Source organism: Fusarium musae, chromosome 9 (assembly GCF_019915245.1).
Source record: "Fusarium musae strain F31 chromosome 9, whole genome shotgun sequence".
Lineage (NCBI taxonomy): Eukaryota > Fungi > Ascomycota > Sordariomycetes > Hypocreales > Nectriaceae > Fusarium > Fusarium musae.
In genome coordinates this window covers 1,788,688-1,808,282 of record NC_058395.1, presented here as the reverse complement: position 1 = coordinate 1,808,282, position 19,595 = coordinate 1,788,688, and the positions used below count along the sequence as shown (strand labels likewise).

General features: G+C 47.9%; 6 protein-coding genes across 6 annotated transcripts; 3 read left to right on the top strand and 3 right to left on the bottom strand.

Annotated features, from left to right (window-relative positions):
• Window positions 1-2,718: 2,718 nt before the first annotated feature.
• J7337_011817 (uncharacterized protein) lies at window positions 2,719-3,558 on the bottom strand (the record flags this gene model as incomplete). The annotated part of the gene is made up of 1 exon (XM_044829353.1): window positions 2,719-3,558. One exon carries the CDS (start codon window positions 3,556-3,558, stop codon window positions 2,719-2,721), a length of 840 nt encoding a protein of 279 aa, XP_044676028.1.
• Window positions 3,559-3,854: 296 nt separating this feature from the next.
• On the bottom strand, window positions 3,855-4,844 carry J7337_011816 (uncharacterized protein; the record flags this gene model as incomplete). Its single annotated transcript, XM_044829352.1, has 1 exon — window positions 3,855-4,844. The coding sequence occupies one exon, from the start codon at window positions 4,842-4,844 to the stop codon at window positions 3,855-3,857; it is 990 nt and encodes a 329-aa protein (XP_044676027.1).
• Window positions 4,845-4,867: 23 nt separating this feature from the next.
• Window positions 4,868-5,281, bottom strand: J7337_011815 (uncharacterized protein; the record flags this gene model as incomplete). The annotated part of the gene is made up of 1 exon (XM_044829351.1): window positions 4,868-5,281. The coding sequence occupies one exon, from the start codon at window positions 5,279-5,281 to the stop codon at window positions 4,868-4,870; it is 414 nt and encodes a 137-aa protein (XP_044676026.1).
• A 2,080-nt stretch (window positions 5,282-7,361) lies between these two features.
• On the top strand, window positions 7,362-8,789 carry J7337_011814 (uncharacterized protein; the record flags this gene model as incomplete). Its single annotated transcript, XM_044829350.1, has 4 exons — window positions 7,362-8,172; window positions 8,237-8,262; window positions 8,288-8,435; window positions 8,476-8,789. The coding sequence occupies 4 exons, from the start codon at window positions 7,362-7,364 to the stop codon at window positions 8,787-8,789; spliced, it is 1,299 nt and encodes a 432-aa protein (XP_044676025.1).
• A 3,986-nt stretch (window positions 8,790-12,775) lies between these two features.
• J7337_011813 (uncharacterized protein) lies at window positions 12,776-14,265 on the top strand (the record flags this gene model as incomplete). The annotated part of the gene is made up of 4 exons (XM_044829349.1): window positions 12,776-12,881; window positions 12,942-13,531; window positions 13,583-13,696; window positions 13,747-14,265. The coding sequence occupies 4 exons, from the start codon at window positions 12,776-12,778 to the stop codon at window positions 14,263-14,265; spliced, it is 1,329 nt and encodes a 442-aa protein (XP_044676024.1).
• Window positions 14,266-18,554: 4,289 nt separating this feature from the next.
• On the top strand, window positions 18,555-19,429 carry J7337_011812 (uncharacterized protein; the record flags this gene model as incomplete). The annotated part of the gene is made up of 2 exons (XM_044829348.1): window positions 18,555-19,037; window positions 19,100-19,429. 2 exons carry the CDS (start codon window positions 18,555-18,557, stop codon window positions 19,427-19,429), a joined length of 813 nt encoding a protein of 270 aa, XP_044676023.1.
• Between the last annotated feature and the right edge of the window lie 166 nt (window positions 19,430-19,595).

Here is a 19,595-nt window from a genome sequence, read left to right as displayed (position 1 = left end):
CAACGAGCAAGAAGAGTGGCTCGACATCACAACAGACTTATGAGTCGCGCCAAGAATAAACAAGTGATGCAAGAGGACTCTTGGGATGTCATGAAGAGGCCATAATGAGTGGCGCTTGCGAGGACCCAGAAACCACGTCTGAGGACGGTATTTACTCTGTAACGGCGTTTAATGGCAAACGGCACTCAAGAATGTTGAGTTTAGCGCTGAGCTGGATGCCTCTGTTGCCGATATGATAAAATAAAGCGTGTTGGATTTTACTCAGGCCTTCTTCTTGTTGGGTGTGATTCGCAATAAGCACGCACATCAAAGTTCCCCTTTTCGATACCAAGATGAAAAACTCGGAAGTTGAAGGAGTAAATACGCTATACTGTAGCCGCAAAGGAGAGACCGAGCAGTCTCTGGATTCTCAAAGAGGAGAGAAAGCCTATGGTGACACTGGCCAAAGTGGACTTTATCTTTACAGTACTTCCCTGAAGCCTGAGAGTTAGAGCTGGAGAAACATCAAGCAATGGAACTTGACTACTTGAGATCACGAGAGATGTCTTAGCTAGGGCGCATTACATGCCCCGACAAGAGAAGACTTCTCCAGCATTGGGGTTGTCTATGGGAGGAAGTTCGCCGGAGAGTAAGCGCATAAGGCACTCGGATTTATCATGATCAATGGTTAAGCCTCAGCCGTAGAATTCGAACTCTGTACTGTGATCTCAGGAACGGTGAAACCCGAGATCAGAGAGTGCTTGAACGAAACTGACGGAGATTTAGTCTATAAGGATATAGCTAGTGAGTTACGCCCGTAGACCGTTGGTCGGGTACTTGTTATGACGCCCTGAGACGAATAGTGGGAGAGCTAGTAGGTCTGTGGAGGTCCCAAGAATTCCAGTCACGATGTCTAGTGGAATACCGGTATAGAACGAAGACGTCGGCACATGTGCAGCCTAACGCGGGAGATATTATCGTGAGATTGGATATCAAGATCATGCGGGAGGAATATACAAAAGCTTAGACAGAGATCAGTATCATGAGCTCATGGAGTCAGGAATTGCGTAAATTCAAGTCTCTGTAATTCCAAATATCGATCTGAAGCTATCACCAGGTCCAACAGCAGCGACCATGTTATCGGGTACTGCCGAAGACGAAACTTCCGGAACAAGGTCGAGAACCCACAAAGCACCCCCACGATACGGGTCAACTTTCAAGAGCAGGATCCTAATAAACTTGGGAGTCTAGAACTCAGAAGCGAAGGGCTCGGGAATTGTCAGGCGGTGGCAGTGAAGGAGAAGCCAACTACAACAGTACTAGTCAGTGGCAATACATATGGACGGATGCACATGCCTAGCGTTTGAGGAAAGCTTATTGCCCCAAAGCCAAGGAAGGGGAGGAAATGAAACATCAGAATGAAACTGGAAGTGATGTGTTGATGCGAGGCAGCTGGATAACTATCGCTTTGACCTCTCATGACAACCATTGCCTTGCCGTGCCTATCAGAGGCGAGAGAAGAAGACACGTCCGTTTCTGGCTGTTTGTAATTATCTATGTATGTGTGACGACGTGACGTGACCTCAACGGTGTGGAAAAAGGTAAAAAGGAGTAATTAGAGTTGGCCGTTGCCTCGTCGAATTACCAATGTTGTATCCGTATCGCGGTCGGTGTATGCCGTAGCACGTCCATCATTGCACATCACTCACTTGTACTGTATATATATTAAAATCACCAGGTCCTCTCACTTTCTCTCTCCCGTGGCCCGGCGAGTACGGCTCATTTTATTGCTTTTTTTAATACCTACGAATTGCATATCAAAGAAACATCGACAATTTCTGTGGCTTCTCTTTGGCATCAGCGTCGACGTTGCATTGTGGCTTGCTACTCCGTATTCTGTTCGGTACTCACTCGTCTCGTGTCTTACGTTACAGAGCTTCGCTTGATGAAGACACCAATTCGGTATTCGGCATCTTCCCCAACTGAGACATCGCGAGTATTCCCAATACAAGAAACAAGGCCACCAAGACAAGGCTATTCTCACCAACAAACGCCTTCACTTATACACACTGACTCTCGAACAAGCCTCTACGCCTACCATCGTGATATCGTGTCACGCGTCGCTGAGGTATCAACGGCCAATTCTCCAGTGCAGACATGTGCCGAATGATGATTTTCAGAGGACATTGCACGTGTTGCGACCAGCCTCAGACTTGGGTTGACTTGACCCAAGAACTCTCCTGCCTTGAGGCTAAGAATAACGGATGGTTTGGTGGATGTCGCCGAGGTATCCTCGTCGAAGAGCACGATTTCAACCAAGAATGCTCCGTATGCCATGAGGAAGACGAGGGCGTCGGAGGCTTAGATGACAGTCACATAATGCCGTTCCAACAGACCTCACAAACACAAAGCAGCCTCGGCAAGAGAGCAGCTGGGGAGCGAGGAGAATCTAGCGATGCCTCAAAGAAACAGAGGACTTGAACAAAGCATACACTTATCGGCGCCGGGCTTTCTTTCGGGTACTAGGCGTAACGGGACAGACATGCTGACCTTCTACGGAGAATCTATGATCGACATATACACGATCTATCATGAGATGAGAAGAAACTATGGTAATGAATAATGAACAGGGACTTTCAGGACCTTGAAGGCTACGCAACCATACTGAGCGAATGTAATATATCTATCTATGGAATTAATAATGTCTATTATATTCATACACAACGATGAATATCTAATCTATAGCTCTTCCCCTTGCCAAGTCTCCTGGACAGCCTTCCAGTATCTATCAGCATCAGCTCTGACATGAGTGACATGGGCACCTCCAGCAAATTTCTCTGTTCTGACTACAGCGCCATTATCCTTTGCTTGTTGAGCATGTGATTCCACATCCTCCCAACCAACTGAGAGGTCTGCATCTCCGTAAAGGTATGCCCGCATAGTCTCCCGGCTGATTCTCTCAGGCGTATTGAGAGCCGAGGCATAGGCGGTATGTGGTTCCACACCCAGCCATAGTTTGTAGTACACCCATGCAAAACCCAGAAATACCCAGACGACGGGAGATAGGAATGGTGGAAGTCCGGTTGACAGGACATGGTGATCTCGTTTCCAATGGAAGTATCCAGGGCACGAGTCCATCACGACAGCATGTCGAGGAATAGGTTTACCGCCTAGTGAAGTTTCCCATATCTCCCAAAGCGTGGCAGCAGAACTGACACCCCCGTTGGAAAAGATATGGATGAGAAAGTTGGGTGCATCGTCTTCCTTGGTGTCAACTGACTGTAGAATTGGCAAAGCAGGCTCAAACAGGCGACGACGTAGAGCTGGCTGAATGTATAGCTTGGTGGAAGCGCGGAACAAGAGCATGGCAGATGTTGGATAGAGTTCGCGATACTGAGAGATGTACTTTGCTATATGAACATCGCGAGCTTCCGACCACGAAAGAATGATAATCAGTGGAGGATCACCAGAGGTTGTGGCTTTGGGAGTCGTTGAAGTTGTTATATCGGGCCGAAAATATGACACAGCTGGACTAAGAGCATCCATGAAAGCCAGAGGCAATGCCTTGGAGGTTGCCATGGCGAAGCCTTGGTTGAGGTGTTCTGAACCTGAATGATCAACAAGCCCTGGATTTGATCTGGCGAGGTAAGATCAGAAGTCTGTTTTATATAAGAAGGATGTGCAACTTTGTCCTCTCCGGGCGATGCTCCGTAATAATCGGCCTATTTAAGGAACCGCGGCCCCGCCGGAGCCGGAGCCGGACGAAGGAACAGAGTCGATGGACCGGAGGCTCTCGGAGACTTTTTCTTACACATGGCATCAATCATAGGTCCAGGGTCCTCATAAATAATGCATTATAAGTGACGCTAAGACTATTATACTGCCAAACAAATCATGCCTCCAAGACTTCCAACAGAGAGAACCAGCTCCTCGATAAAGTCAAAGAATTTCATCGCTTCATTCTCGGCCTTGATCTCATCAACCCTCTTTTTGAAGCTACCATCTGCCAAGATACGCTCGACACCTAACCGTACCATATCAGGTGTAGGCCTACCCGTTTTCAAATTGACCGCAACACCACTCCACTCTCCGCGCGTTGCAATCTCCGGTTTGTCCTCAGTCTCACCTGCAAGAACCAAAGGAACTCCGTTAGTTACTCCATGCAGGAAGCCACCATATCCAGCATTCATGGCAAACACTGAAGCATGAGGTAGGAGAGCGTCGTAGGGGAGGTGATCAATGACACGGGTGTTGGAAGGAATAGTGATGTCATCGGGGAGAACAGCGCCGCTTTGCCCAAGGATTGCTACCCCGAGGAGGTCGTCGTGGTCAGAGAGGGCCTCGATAGTAGGGATTATCAGATTGGTTGCGTCGCGAGCGATAGTTTCCTGAGTTACAGCAACGATACGTCGGTCACCATGCTTCACATCATCCCACCAAGAAGGATAGTCAAAGTCTGCAGGAATAGGTTTGGGTGTTGCGCAGCCTGAAAACTTGACGTTGGATGGTACATCAGATCGAGAGTACTCGAGACTGGGAGGGCACATTTGAATCGAAAGATCATGCATGAGCATCCAATAGTGGAAAGGAATCTGAGGCTCTAGAATCTCAGTGGCGCCGAGATTCTTGAGAACCTCTTCCTGATGGGCGATAACATCAGCAAAAGGTCCACCAACCATCATCTGGTTCATGAATTGATTTCTCGCACGGCCAGACTCCGTTGAGTCAGGAGGAAGACCTGGACCAAAAGGCGCAGTGTCGATGCTGGTAGCCATGTAAGGAATAGGATTCGAGTTGATCACCTTGGGTCGCTTGGTGTATCCTTTGGGGAGAGGTCCACCGAGAGAGATAGGATTGGCACCCATGAAGCACGTCTCTGGCATGACAATCACTTTTCTCTCTGGATCCTCAGCTCTGATGTCCTCAGAACTTCTTTGAGGATCCTCCAGCACTCAGGAGTTTGGCCAGTGAAGATATGTCTGATATCATAGAGAAGTCGAGGAATGCCAGCGGGGATAGCCTCACGCTCTGCCATGAGCTTTGAATTCACAAGAGGTGGGACTGTAACATGTCGAATGCCGGCGCCTGTGATTGCTTTCTCGAATTGATCACCAGCGATGAAAGTGGCCTCGAAGCCACGCTGCACGAGATCTTCTGCGATTCGAATCAAGGGGTATATGTGACCATCCACAGGAGTTGCACCAAAAACTAGATGGGGTTTACTGGCGTTGGTTGGGCCAGTAATTGTTGTCTGCTCGATACCAGCAGCTGTTTTAGCTACATCAGACAGATGAGATACCATGATCGTGTAAGATAGAGGGCGAGAGGATAGTCAGAGAGAAAAGAAGGCTGGGTGTAAAACAAGAGTTGTGAAAGCAACACTGGGGAGACACGTCATTACAAGAGAGCAGACGCGTTCCTTTTATTCCTGGGAGCATCCTGAGGTAGTCATCACTCTTGATACTATATCTCTCGGCGTCACATAGGCAGAGGACCCTGCAGGGATGCTCAGCTGCTTGGACAAAATGCAGACCGTTGACAATGAAAACCAATGCAAGTCCATACTTTCTGAAAACTTAAGCCTCATGAAGCAAGGTTCCAGGACGACCTTCCGGATGTTGATATTGTAACAAAGCCCCAGAGCTGACATCTCGAGAGATGATCTAGAGATACCCCTACATGCAAGCCTGCTTACTGCAAGATGATCGAAAATCCACAATTGGCAATTCAGGAGGTGTCCAAGCCTCCAGCCATGTCGCTATTCGGCTTCTGAGCCAATGGATACTGTGAGGTTATGGAGTTGAACATCATAAGCGCCGCGCTATCGTGGTAGTGTAGCAGTGCATCAGCCCTATCTCGGCTGTGTAAGATGATGACATCTCCTTACTCCGCTTTGATTCGACCTCAATCTATACGATATGCGAGTGGGCACTGGAGGGAAGGTGAGATTTTCGTTTGACTTCGGAAAGTAGTTGTAGAAAACCGAGTGATAATAGGGTTTTGTTGGGGAGTTTGGAAGTGAATGTGCACTAAAACCACTGACAATGCATTAGAAAAGCCGAGCATGAGCCAATATATACTATACCTATACCAGATGGAGGATAAAGCGCGCTTATCTAGAAATTCATACAATGTTAACTTTTGTTAGCGGTGTGCTTTGACTTCAAGACAAGGAACTTCAGTCAGCGATGGCTCATTTCATTGCTGACATGATATTTGAGGTATCGGATCGATATGGCACAGTCTAGGCAGTAGCTTACTATTCTCCAATAACAAAACTCAAAAATTACATAAATTGCAAATGCTATAGTGAGGTTGCTTGATATAGAGTCAAGTTTTAGACAGGCAGCCTCGCAGTAAGCTTGCGAGAATTAGTTAGGCAGTCAGCGCAGTGTCTTGTTTCTTGTTTATTCTAACCAGTCGGTAACTCAAGTGTTCTACCATGATATCCTCTTGAAACTTGGAAAAAAGTCTGAGTGATGGTGAATGTAGCACGAGATCTGGGAGTCTTACTCGTTGAGCCCCAATGTCTTGTTCTCCAGGAATCTGCAGGGTCTTCGTGTTTCTCCGCCATGCAGCAGAGACCACGGTATGGAAGTATTTGGGATTTACAATTTTAATCAAGGATCCTTTATGAGCTCTGTATATGATCAAACTTAGTGACGCATGACCCCGCGATCTGTGTGTGATCTGCGAGATCTGAGTGCAAGCAACGACATGAAGTGCCAGGATATTCCTGTATGAAGTTGCCCATTTATTGAATCATCTACTAATCAAGTTATGGTTATTTCGGTATGTCAGGCATGAAAGAAATTCGATCATAGTCTGAAGAAGGACATGATATTGTTGACCATGACCCTTGAGTAAGTATGTATGTTGACGAAATAACCACACCTCGAGCACCCAAGCAATTTGAAAATGAAAAGATTCTAATCGATGAGCCAAGTAAAGTACTATATAAGTACCTAGGTACTAATATATATACATTGGCATAGGCTTGATACAAGGCAAGCTACCTTACGTCATTATAGCAGAAATATTGTCTTTTCAGCGAGTCTTCTCTTATTGTTGCACCTTCCACGCCGTACCTACCTACTACCTACCTAGGTAGGTAGGTACCTTAGGTATGTAGCCGAGTCAGAGAAGGAAGGAACCTCCATGGCACTGCCAAGACCGAAGAGGTACCTGCCACTCGCGAGTCTGGACTCTGAGGCATAGGTAAACCCCTTTTCAAAAATTCGGAGTGTTGGTAAGCATCACATTATTTATCCCCTGCATCAACAACCTCACCGTTCCTAACCCTCGCCGGTAACCTTACACCTAAGGTACTCATTACCAAGATGAGATCGCTTCACTTCATCTTCGTTCTCCTTGCCAGCATCATGTGCCCTTCTTTCGCGGCCGTGGCTGGCAATCAAGTTGCTCAGACACACTGGGATCTTTCAACTTCACTCAACGGCTTCTCCTTCGAAAGAGCCAGAGCCATCTCCGCCAAAACCATTGATCGCACCGGTGTTCGCATGTCACGACTCAAGAGCCTCAAGCACAAGACTGGCTCCCATCCGAGATCTGCTCTCTCCCATCTCACACGAACTCATCTCGCAGCTGCCGGGAAGGGTACCGTCCCTCACCAAAACATTTCTGCTGTCGGGAGCTTCTCCACTGCGTACGCTATCCAGTGCACCTGGGACGACACCCCGGTTTGGCTCATCTTCGACACTGGAAGCTCTGACACATGGGCTGCCAAGACTGGATTCACCTGTGAGGATGCATCAGGCAACTTGAGAAAAACCCAATCTCCATGCAGTTTCGGCCAACCTCATATCGAGAACTTCCTTCATGATATCTCCGAAGTCTACTTCCATCGCCGTTATGGCTCTGGGGAGGATGTATCAGGGCCCATGGGAGTCTCTGATATCGCTTGTGGTGGGATTTTGGTCCCCAAACAACAAGTCGGCTTGGCCAGCAGAGCCTATTGGCGTGGTGACAACACCACTGTTGGTATTTTAGGCCTTGCCTATCCATCTCTAACAAGCGCCTACCTCGGTGACCCCAACGACACTTCCGATGAATCTGAATGGAACAACTACCCTTACTCGCCTTGGTTTACCACAGCTATCTCAAAAGGCGTGGTCGATCCTGTCTTCAGCGTTTCTATTGAAAGAAACACCAGTGATGGCGTCCTGGCTTGGGGTGGCCTTCCTCCTATGCCATGGGGACCCAAATCATTTGCAGCAACAGATCTCATCATTGCCAGTTAATCCTGCAGCGAGAGTGTTTAACGTTCATGCTTCTAACAAACTTACAGGCCAAGCTCGTTGAGCGTGAGAAGACTGGCTGGGAGCCCTCTTTCTACACCATCATTCCTGATGGCTTACAATGGGGAACCACTACAGACACTGCAAAATATCCCTACATCGTCGACACTGGGACCACAATGATGCATATTCCCCCTCGTCAGTTAACCCGCTTCACGTTCCTGATGGTTACTAACAGCTCTAAAAGCCCTGGCTGAAGCCATTGCCAAAGCTTTCCAGCCTCCAGCCACGTGGATGTTTGAGTGGAGTGCCTACTTTGTCGACTGCAACGCCATCCCTCCCCATTTTGCAGTCATCATCAAAGGGGTTCGGTTCTGGATCAACCCAGCTGATTTGATCTATCAGGATTTCACGGAACCGGTGACTGGGAAATGTGCAATCGCAATTTCGACGGGAGGATCTGGGCCATATATTTTGGGGGATCTGTTCTTGCAGAACGTTGTGGCTCTCTTTGATGTGGGTGGTGCAGAGATGCGTTTCTACTCCAAATAGCTGTCCGTGTCCAGGTAGCCTGTCACCTAAGGAGCAAACAATGGATGTAGCCCTGGAGAGGCAGAGTGTCAAAGGTGCAAAATATACTAAATGAAGCAGAAATCGTTGCCATCATGCATCTGGAGTTCTTATGAACGAAATCGGTTCACTGACGACAGCGTACGAGACAGAGACTTTGTCTTGGTATTCCACATGGTGAAGACGGCTACGAGAGCGCAGATAGAAGCAAGGATGTTGCCTATATGAATACAGCTCTTCAATTCGAGACTGAATACGAAAATGATCGATTTTTCAGTTTCGAAAGTCCTCAAGTCTACTTTTAAGTGCTTTGCAACCGAGTAGCACACTGCATCGTGTGAGTGTCGATGTGTGTGACACCCATTGTCCATTCAGAGATATTAAAGAGGGGGTAGTAGACGTCACCAGACTAGCGATATACATATAATACAGAATAGAAACTGTACTCGTCCGCAATCTAACACCCAGAGCTCGATTGGCATAATGGCTAACGTGTCGACTGTCTGTCAGTCTTCCTCCTCGACTCGACCCCCAACACCATGCTTCGACATCTGCTTGAAGATGATTGCTAACCTTCAAAATAGTCTAATCAGAAGACTGCGGGTGAGTCCAGCATTAGGCTTTTGTGATTCTTTTTCTTTTGTACGAATAGAATAGGTATACATGGTTTGAATCCATGTTTATGCTCGTCTTTGGGCTGGCATTTGCCGCCTTCCTACCTATCCCCTTCAGTCATTTCTTTTTATCAAGGTTATATTGAGAACAACCTGACTGATTTCATTTTTCAGCCTGTAGTGTATCGGGATTTAATTCAGACAAAAACAAGAACCGGCACTTCACATATACGGGGGTCTCTTCTCGTTTGCCACTTATACATCACCATCCACAGTTAAAATATCAGTCAGCACAAGATGAAATTCAGCTTTGGTCTCAGTCAATACTTTTAGAATTCTCATCAAATGATGCGTTAGATTCTTGGATTTCTTGATCTCTGATTTATTCTCTATGTAAATTGAAAGATCAAGTAGACTTAGGCAATTAGAGTCTAAGTCTAATTAAGTATTTTGGCACCTTGACTGAGAGACAGGAGTTTTATTGCCCCCAGGACCGGAGCCCAAGTGGAATTCTCAGCGAAAAGATGCATTGCAAACACCATCGTGTATCTGCAGTGGAACGTGATTCGTCGTGTGATGTTGTGTGGGATGCTTATCGCGATAACCCGTAACGGAAGGTAGTTCGTGGTAGTTATCCTGCTGTTTCTAGCTGTCGTCCATCTTCACAAGTTCACGATTGATTCCGTTGCAAGTCAAGCATTCGACTCAAGTCACAGGACTCGACTCGAAAGACATCCTGAACTGACACGCCCCATCCTGTTTGGTCCGGATACAGGATCACCAGAGAGAGAGGTTTCAAAACCTAACCACTTCAACATTTGTCATCGACATCTGACATTACGGGCCGAAGCACAAGAAAATTATGAGAGGTGTCGCAGCCGGACCTCCGTCACCTGTACGGACAAGGGGTCGTGCGAATACCTTTGCCTTTAGTAAGGTACGAGACAAAACATCTCTTTGATTCTTTGTCAGTGTTCAAGCGAACGAATCCGATCCACCAAATTTCGTTATCGTGAGGCCGCAAGGCGGTGTAAGGGCAGCAGCACAACACGACCGAAAGCCGCAAAAGCAACTAAACCTGGGGTGAGGGGACCCCACGTCCGGAAAGTCTGGGAGCTTGGGGGATGAAGAAGTTCGAGGTGGATCTACCATCATATCACAACGTCAAATCGAATGGAAGACGGGTCAGAAGACGGATGACCCCATATATAACATGCGTTGGAAATGCAAACATCGGCCGAGAACGTACCCCAGAAAACAGCACCTGCTGGGGACCTCCAAAAAGCAATTGCAGGTCATGATAACAAAACAACACGATGCGACATGATACCAGTGGTGCCAATTCGGACAGACCCGGAGCTCAGCGTAGGTCTCGTGAGCGGCAGCTGGTGGCGGTTCCTGCAGCATACCGTACCGTTCTGTAACGTTAGTTGCACCAAGACAGACAAGATCCAGGCAAACAGTTGACCGTGAATTGAGGCTGACAGCCCAGGTAAAGGACAGAGCACAAGACAAGTGTGATAAGATTTGGATCTATCCATCGATATCCACGCCAATGCCAGTATCAATGCCTGTTTACTGGAGCTGACTCGGTCGGTTCTGGGCTCGGCGTCTTGTCGGTGTCTGGGGTGAAATGCCTAAATTCACACAACTAGGGGCAATATTCTCAATGGCTACTGCATATCCTCAACACCATCTTTCTGAGCTTTTGACGCCGAAGATTGCCCTTAAATGCCTGATATCTGGTTGCCGTCTCCGGAACCATGCCGGGAGGATCCGGAGGCAGGTCACCATGAGACGGCTGCAACCAAGGTTGAGCTAGCGGCTACGTACATGACTCTACAGGACTCTGGCAGGTCTGCGGCTTTCCTCCCCCACCATCTGATCGGCAAAGGGAAATGGAAATGGAAATGGAAATTTTGCAGAGTGGAGGTTCCCCCGGTAAGAGACCGGAAGGGACACAGATGAAATCAGATTCAGGGGTGTTTTTTGGAGCACCCGACCTTCTGTCGTCCCCTACAGGACCGTCTCCGAGCCATGTTACAGGGCGTCTCGACCGTTCCGGGGCCTCTATAGACACGCACGGCGTCCATCTGAGCGGCGGCGGGGGAGGTTTGGCCCGCGACAGTGGATCAGAAACGCGGGCTTTAGCGGGGCAACGACGTAATCCCATTGGCCTGTCTCCATTCCATCGGCATTCGTGATGGAGCCAGGACCTTGAGAAAGACGATGCAAGCCGCATGCTCAACATGATTTTTTTCTTTCGTGTTTGTGATGGAGCAACCTCGATTACCTTGACTAAAGCACTGGTATTTTCTTCTTGCTATAGCAGCGATAAGCTGCACTGTATCAAGTGTGATACTCAGCTGGTTGGGCCCCTACTCTTAGCCTCAAAATCGACTCCATCTTCATCCCGAGCTACCTTGCCTTACCTTACCTTACCTTACCTTAGCTACCTGCATACCTACCCTTACCTTACTTCACCTTGGACTTCTGTCACTTGACCTCTCTTATCCTCGTTGGCCTCCTGTCCCCTTGGACTATTCGCTACGCTACCCCAGGCACGGTTTGCTACTCTCTATAGAGCAACTAGTTAAAGCAGCTGCTGTCCATCCATCTCAATTTCTTTTCCTTTCATCCATAGACCGCTCGCTCGGGATTCGACCCCTCATTCTATCCCCCACATCATCCTCAGACAACTTCTCCCCGAAGTCTTGGTTCCCTTGCCCCGGGTGCCTTGAACTGCAGATCACATCAAATTCATCTGAATCTTGCTCTTCTCGACCAGTTCACCTCTGAAGCTGCATATACAGACGGATAGAGCTCCGACTGCCTGCCTCTATTTACTGCATCGAGCAAAGTTGCATTGAGGCCACTCGATTGGGGTCTTTTGGCGTATCATCGCATCGACGTGAATCTACTCCATTGGGAAGGAACATACCATCCATCTACGTGCCGTGGCTTCCTCATCTGATCTCAACTGGCTGGCTACCTTCGGATCCAGTCGTCGGAAAGAACTCGCCCAGCTCTTTCCTTTCTCCTCACTCACCATTCACCTTCCCCTCTAGACTACAGAGTCTACCTCGGCTCACACGACCACTAACATCCTGACTCCTACATTTCATTTCATTCATTCTATCTCTCGTCTTCGATTAGAGTATCGTCATTCCAGCCTCATTCTCTTCCTTGTTTGATGCCTCTGCAGCACTGGAGCTTCATCAGATTTGATCAGTGCCTGGCTCTTGTTTGTGAGCCTTGATTCCTCTGCTCAGTAGCAGCCGCTTTCAATTCTACCGCCCAGCCAACTTCCAACTTCCAACTTACACCCCTTTTTGTCGCAAATCGTCAGCCACGATGCCTTCTCGAACTAACGGTGTCGGCGTTCAGGCCGAAGATACCAGGATCTGCGTGGTCATGGTCGGTCTACCAGCCCGAGGCAAGAGTTATATCGCCCAAAGAGGTAGGTTCTATTTCTATCTGCATCTGCATCATGCGCCATCATAGCTGACCAACTTCTCAGCTCAGCGATATCTTCAGTGGCTTTCCATCCCCGCACAGACTTTCAACGTTGGCAACTACCGCCGTAATGATGCACCACAACCCACGGCCGATTTTTTCGATATCAACAATCCCGAAGGAGAACGCACCCGCCGTGCTGCCGCCGAGGCTGCTGTTGCCGACATGCTCGCCTGGTTTCGTTCTGGCGGCATTGTGGGTATTCTCGATGCTACCAATTCTACTCTGGAACGTCGCAAGTGGGTTCTGGAGGTCTGCAATGAAAACGGTATCGAGGTTCTCTTTGTTGAGAGCAAGTGCGACGACGAAGAACTCATCATGGCCAATATCCGAGACGTCAAGACTACTAGCCCGGACTACCGCGGACAGGACCCTGAAACTGCTGCTCTCGATTTCCGTAATCGAATTCGCAACTACGAAAAGGTGTACTGCACCATTGACGCTGATGGTAAAGAGTCTCACCTTACTTACCTCAAGATCATGGATGTCGGTAAGCAAGTCATTATCAGCCGTATTCGAGATTACCTCCAAAGTCGCATTGTGTACTATCTTATGAATCTACACATCCGTCCTCGTTCAGTTTGGCTATCAAGAGTAAGAGCGATTCCATTGCACGCTCAAATTAATCACTGACAATCTTTATAGCATGGGGAATCCTTGTATAACATTGACGGAAGAATTGGCGGTGATACACTCCTTTCACCTCGTGGTGAACAATATGCCAGAAAACTTCCTGAGCTCGTCCGAAAATCAGTTGGTGTAAGTCCAGCCGCACCCTACTATTTTTTTATGTGGCTAACACTGGGTAGGATGATCGACCACTAACAGTATGGACCTCAACTTTGCGACGCACTATTGCTACTTCTCGTTTCCTTCCTCAGCACTACAATCAACTCCAGTGGAAGGCGCTCGATGAGCTCGACTCGGGAGTATGCGATGGCCTGACCTACCAGGAGATCAAGGACCGATATCCCGAGGACTTTGCCGCCCGTGATGAAGACAAGTACAACTACCGATATCGTGGCGGAGAATCGTACCGCGATGTTGTTATTCGCCTTGAACCCATCATCATGGAATTGGAGCGAAGTGAAGATATTCTTATCGTCACCCACCAAGCTGTGCTACGATGTATATATGCATATTTCATGAAGAAGGACCAGTCTAAGAGCCCCTGGATGAATGTGCCACTACACACCTTGATCAAACTCACCCCAGGAGCCTACGGTACCGACGAAGTTCGCTATGAAGCCAATATTCCTGCTGTCAGCACCTGGAGAGGCAAGGGTAGCACCGCTAAGCACGAGAATCCAGCCCCTGGTGTCATGTAATACGATATACAACATTGTCAAGTTTCACAAGGGTCCTACGACCTGTAATTGAGTATACGGCGAACATGCGCCCGGTGGATGACTGTTACGATTTGAAATGAGCGGGCATATGGAACAGATTTAGGGGTACGTTGACACGGCAAAGCATTTTTGAGGAGCATTCTATGACTACTGCTATGAAAAGGGGAGCTCGTACAATATCCGCAGGAACTTAGGGTTCGAGAACAAAAACATACACGGCATAGTGTCACGGAAGACACAATGATAGGGCTTCGGTACGGCTCTGTACAGGATCAACGGCGTTCTTTGCTATTTGTCTGATAGCGGATCAGGCTGGATAATGATTAGCGTCTCTATAAAAGTGACATCGAAACACATGAACAAAACGAATTACAAACTCATGATGGCTAGATATGAGAGCAATTTTCCGTTGATTGAACTGAGGTTGAGCAATGCGTGGCTGAGGACAAGTTTAAACTATTGTGGCAATGCTTGGCATGGAATGCTTGATTTTGTGATTCCCTGTTTAGGATGCTATTGTGTCCCGGCTCATCGCTAGGATTCCTCGTTACTGCCCCCTCACAAAACACAAGATTTCGGTTTCCTTAACTCATGGGTGGGACGATGATCTACCAGTACAATAAATCGGGATAACGACTGGGGAGAACATACTGAGGTCGTGGATGAACATCATCTCCCCAGCTGATAGTTGTTATCGATCGTTCAACATTCGGCCATCGCCCGAAGTCTGTAGGCTCCTGCGCCGATTATGGCATCAGAGAGCAACCCCTCAACATCCCCAGCAATACCTCATCAGGCTCGCCGAGGTGGAGACCACAAAGAAGGGCAGAGTGCGCCGGTAGTTGCTCGGTGGGGGCCGACTTTTGTACGGACCCAAAGTGTTGAAGACTCATCGAGGTCAATCGACCTCTTAGACAGCGTCTATAGAAAGGGCGGTTCAGGTCCCTCAGCCTTTCCTGGGTCCTTCTTGAGCTTTTCATGCTGATATCTTCTGAACCCTCTGAAGACATGACTATCTGATTTGGCCTTATAGGGTAGAACGTTCAGAGACACGGGGACGATGCTCGCTTACGCGATTTTCCGTTATGGCTTCAGTCCTTATGATCGTGTGAACTTTCGTTCGATTGTCCTGTAGAACTCGGCAAGTGGTGTGAGGCGCAGTCTGTACCGGTATTGGTGTCAGATTTCCAGGCTTCCTGTTTCGGCTGATCTTCAGTACTTTGTCGCTTCTTTGAAACCATCTTCTTGGTCAAGGACGGAGTTTGTGGACGGGCTCCTCCGCGGCGCTTCTCTCTGCTGCGTGTAGCATTTGACATAGGCCAAGAGCGACGGAATCTTCCAGTAGTTGGTGCAGTCACACTGGGAGCTGCAGGTGCACTGTGCCGAGATTGTAGTTGATGGAAGAATGTATGGTTGGGATTGTCATGACAAGTGCAACGACAAGGAGCGAGGTTGGGCCCGGAGGCTTTGACTATCTTGGCAATGAGCTCGGCCATGGACAGTTCGATATGAAGCTTGACAAGATATGCAAGCGGGTGAAACTCGACGTATCTGACACAACGATTAGCTGGTGGACAATATACGGGAGTTTTAATATACAGAAAGGTATTACGCAGTGACATTGAACCAATGATCAGAATCTATTGCAAGTGTAAGTCAACTGATAAAAAGTGCTCGATAACGAAGACTTACATCCATTGAGATGGAGACGATTACCATCACGAGGTTGAAGCGATATAGCACCACATATTTTGTTAGGCCATATGATATGAGGGACGACCGGACAAGATAGACAAAGTAGAAGTTCAGAGCCAGGTCGATGACCGCAAAAATTCCTTTCTCGATTCGGTCCCAAATGTTGTTGATGTCGATATAAGTCTGACTAATTTGCAGTCGAGCCGGTATCCAAACACAAAAGACTGAAATGTTAATAAGTGCCAGGATAACAAATATTCCCCATTTCAGTCGTCGAACGATGGTCGGTGAAACATGGAGGAGGGCTATTCGGTTGACAATGATTTGCATAATGCAATGGATCTGAAATACCCAAAGGAGCACTGTAGAGATTAGCCCGGTACTGCAATCTTGAGCCAGCGAACATACATATGAAGAAGTATATCAAAAACCTGAAGTGATGCGGTTAATCATTGAGCTTGATAACATTGAAAATAGAGATTGAGCAACCAAGACTCACCCTGGACGAATGGTTCCTCGAACGTAACCCCAGCCAAGACCTCCAATAATAGCGCTGGAGACCAACTCAAGCCATATCAAGACCATATACGTTGTAATTCTTTGTGCGCGTTTCCATTGATGATAAGTTTGAATGCCCACACGAATGAGACCAAAGATTGCCAGACACAGAGTCATGCCAAAGGCGATGCTGACAATGGCCCAGTCAGAGCAACTTGGCTCGTGGTATTCGAACCACGGTGGAATAAGCAGCCCGCCCCCCTTCATTGTATCATGGCTACCGACGTGATCAGAGGTAAGAGGAGATGGTCGGTGAGTGGTGCACACGATGGAACACCAGTTGGAAATGTCGGCCGGATCTCGAGGTTTTGTAGCAAGGGTCTCGGTTTATCAAAGCCAAAAGTTTTGACCAAGTCGAAATCAATGTCGAATGCCACCCAAATGTTGCAAGAAGCAAAACACGATACCCACGCCACCGAGTCTTCGATGTCCGTATCAGGGCATTTCTGTTCTGCACGGCAAGCTGAGGATTTGTCGAGGAGGCGGATTACGCGGAACAGAAGGACCGGTGCAATGCAGGCTGTAGTGGTAGCGTCGTCCAGAGGCTGATCCTGGACTAAAGACTGCGTTGAGGACGTGGCGCTCCTGTTGTGGAAGTCCGATGGCCTGGGTGTGGAGGGTTGGTAACTTTTTAATATCACCTGGCTGCCTACCGAGTCCAGTGGTGTCTGACGGTGAAGAGGAAGTTGATTGTCACCGCTTCGGTTGAGCTTTTCTTTTCTTTTCTGTTCTGTAGGGATAGAGCCCAGTTCCAACAACAAAGCTGCAGGGAGGAGGACGGAAGACCCTTTTTGTCCATTCACCATCGTTGACTACCTAGTCCACGGGATTGCAATTGCCGAGACATCTTGTTAAGCGCATTCGTGACAATTGAACGAGTGATTGATTTCCTGGGCAGTTGGCGTCTTGCTATGTCATTATCCTTAATCCGCTCCACAGCCATGGAACAGTAACAACAGCTCTAACGCTGCTCAAATTGGCGGATGATAGCTTATGAACAGCAAGCGATCGATAGAGTTTATCGGGGACGCGGGGGGCTTACTCCGTTCTTGGTGAGGAAAAAGGCCAAGCCAAGGTAATGCACGAAGGCCCGTCGATCTTAGTGTGATATGATACGTCAGAGGCAGCTGCTAACTAACGTTAGGATCTGTCTGTCTCTGCCGTCATGCAATTGCCGAATCTAGATTTGACAATCAGAGCGATTTGCGCTAGGCCAATATTGTCAAACAGTAAGGGAGAGACAGGGCTTGGGTTAGAGGATGAAAGAATTTAATATTGGACATGCAATTCTTTCAAGGGAGAAGTTAGGTACTAATTTCGATGCCGGCAGGAGCTGGTCTGAAACACAGAGCAGGCGCGAATGGTGGCACCTTCCAATGGGCGAGTATGCTTTTGTCATCTGGAAAGTAGGTCCCTTATCATAATAGACACCTAAGTACTACCTTAGGTAACCTTACCATAGCTACCTACCTTAATGTACGTATATACCCACTTACTGTATCAATTGGTGCCAGTTCAGAGATGGATGACCATTACGAAAGTCGAGATTCTTCCATCAAGACGTCTGCTATTGTGTCTCACTCGGTACGTATAGTAGGTAGTCTGGGTACCTAGTACTGAGTGCTTCGTCCACTTGTCAAACGCAATCATCTCGTCGACTCACCTAAGTGCTCTTTACGATGATATGAAATAGAATATCTACCCATACCTAGAGGCTATTGAAAAATAAACAATACGACAGTTGTAGGCCTTGTTAATGCATCTAATCACGAGCTGGGCTCAGCTGAATGAGATGTATTCACAGAGGCTGAACAGAGTAGTGAGTGACACCAAGCGACACCTACCTAGTCAGGTAGCCATCAACACCAAACATATAATCACGAACCCAACTTGGCCACCGTGACTACACAGCTCATAGATAGCCGTACCATTCCATGTATTTAAAGTCGGAAGTCCCACCAGAAACCATCGTGGCTTCTCTGTCAACTCCCTCATTACCCCAAAACTATACGACGATGGCTTTCCTCTTTCAACCCCCAATCTTTGGGAACTACATTCTCCCAGCAGTTCCCATGAACGTACCTACGACGCCGGTTGTTCTACCACAATTCGCAGTAACACCTGTTCAGCTAGTTCAGGTGTATCGGCCTGTCTTTTCTCCACCCATCAGGATCAAGGTCATATACCACCGTGCAGGAACTGTTCTGGCGTCCAACGATGCTTGCTACAACTATCCTCCAGCCCGAGAAACAGTGCTGGGAAATTTAAACTGGTGGTCTGAACAGCATGGGCTTGGACACGAAGCGTATACTCGACGTTGTACACTCTATCTCACCAGAAGCTACCGCTCAATCCTAACTATTGGTCCAATTGATGGACCTGTTTCACCACCAGATCTTGTGAAGAAGGTGTCATTTGGCGATATGACAGCCCCAGATTTCCATAATTTGATGATGGACACATTGTCGAATAACTATGGGGCCTTTATCTTGGTCGATGTAAGTGCATCGGCTGGAAGGGAGTGGTTGAGGAGAAGGAGATAGCTAATAGAATTCTCTAGTATGGTTATGTGCCTATTAAAATTCTGGCCCAACAACCTGATAACGATCAGAGTACTCCCCCGTGCGGAAATTCAAATGACACCACTGACAGCAACCAGAACAAGTCGACTGACAATACTCCTGCCACTCGTGAGCCTTTACCGTCATCAACCTCCTCAACGGATGCGATCAACACCAATGCGTCTGAACCCTCGAACACTGGGGATAATACCACCGTGCCTGAGCAAGCTGCATCAAGAAGTCATACAACCCCTGCGGCAACTGATTCTGAGCCGGCACCCAAGATGCCTAAAGTTGTAAGCGTGGAGCCTGATGACACGGAGGCATAAGGCGGTTTGCAAGTGGTCAAGCAGTAAAGAGATATCAAGCATTGGACATCCTCATTCCGATTTTTTCTCAATCCATTGATGATGGTATCTGAAGCCCTTGAAGCCTGTAAATGGAACATCTCAAATTGTGACTGTGATTGTGTGTTGTTCGGAAGCATCTCAGCCT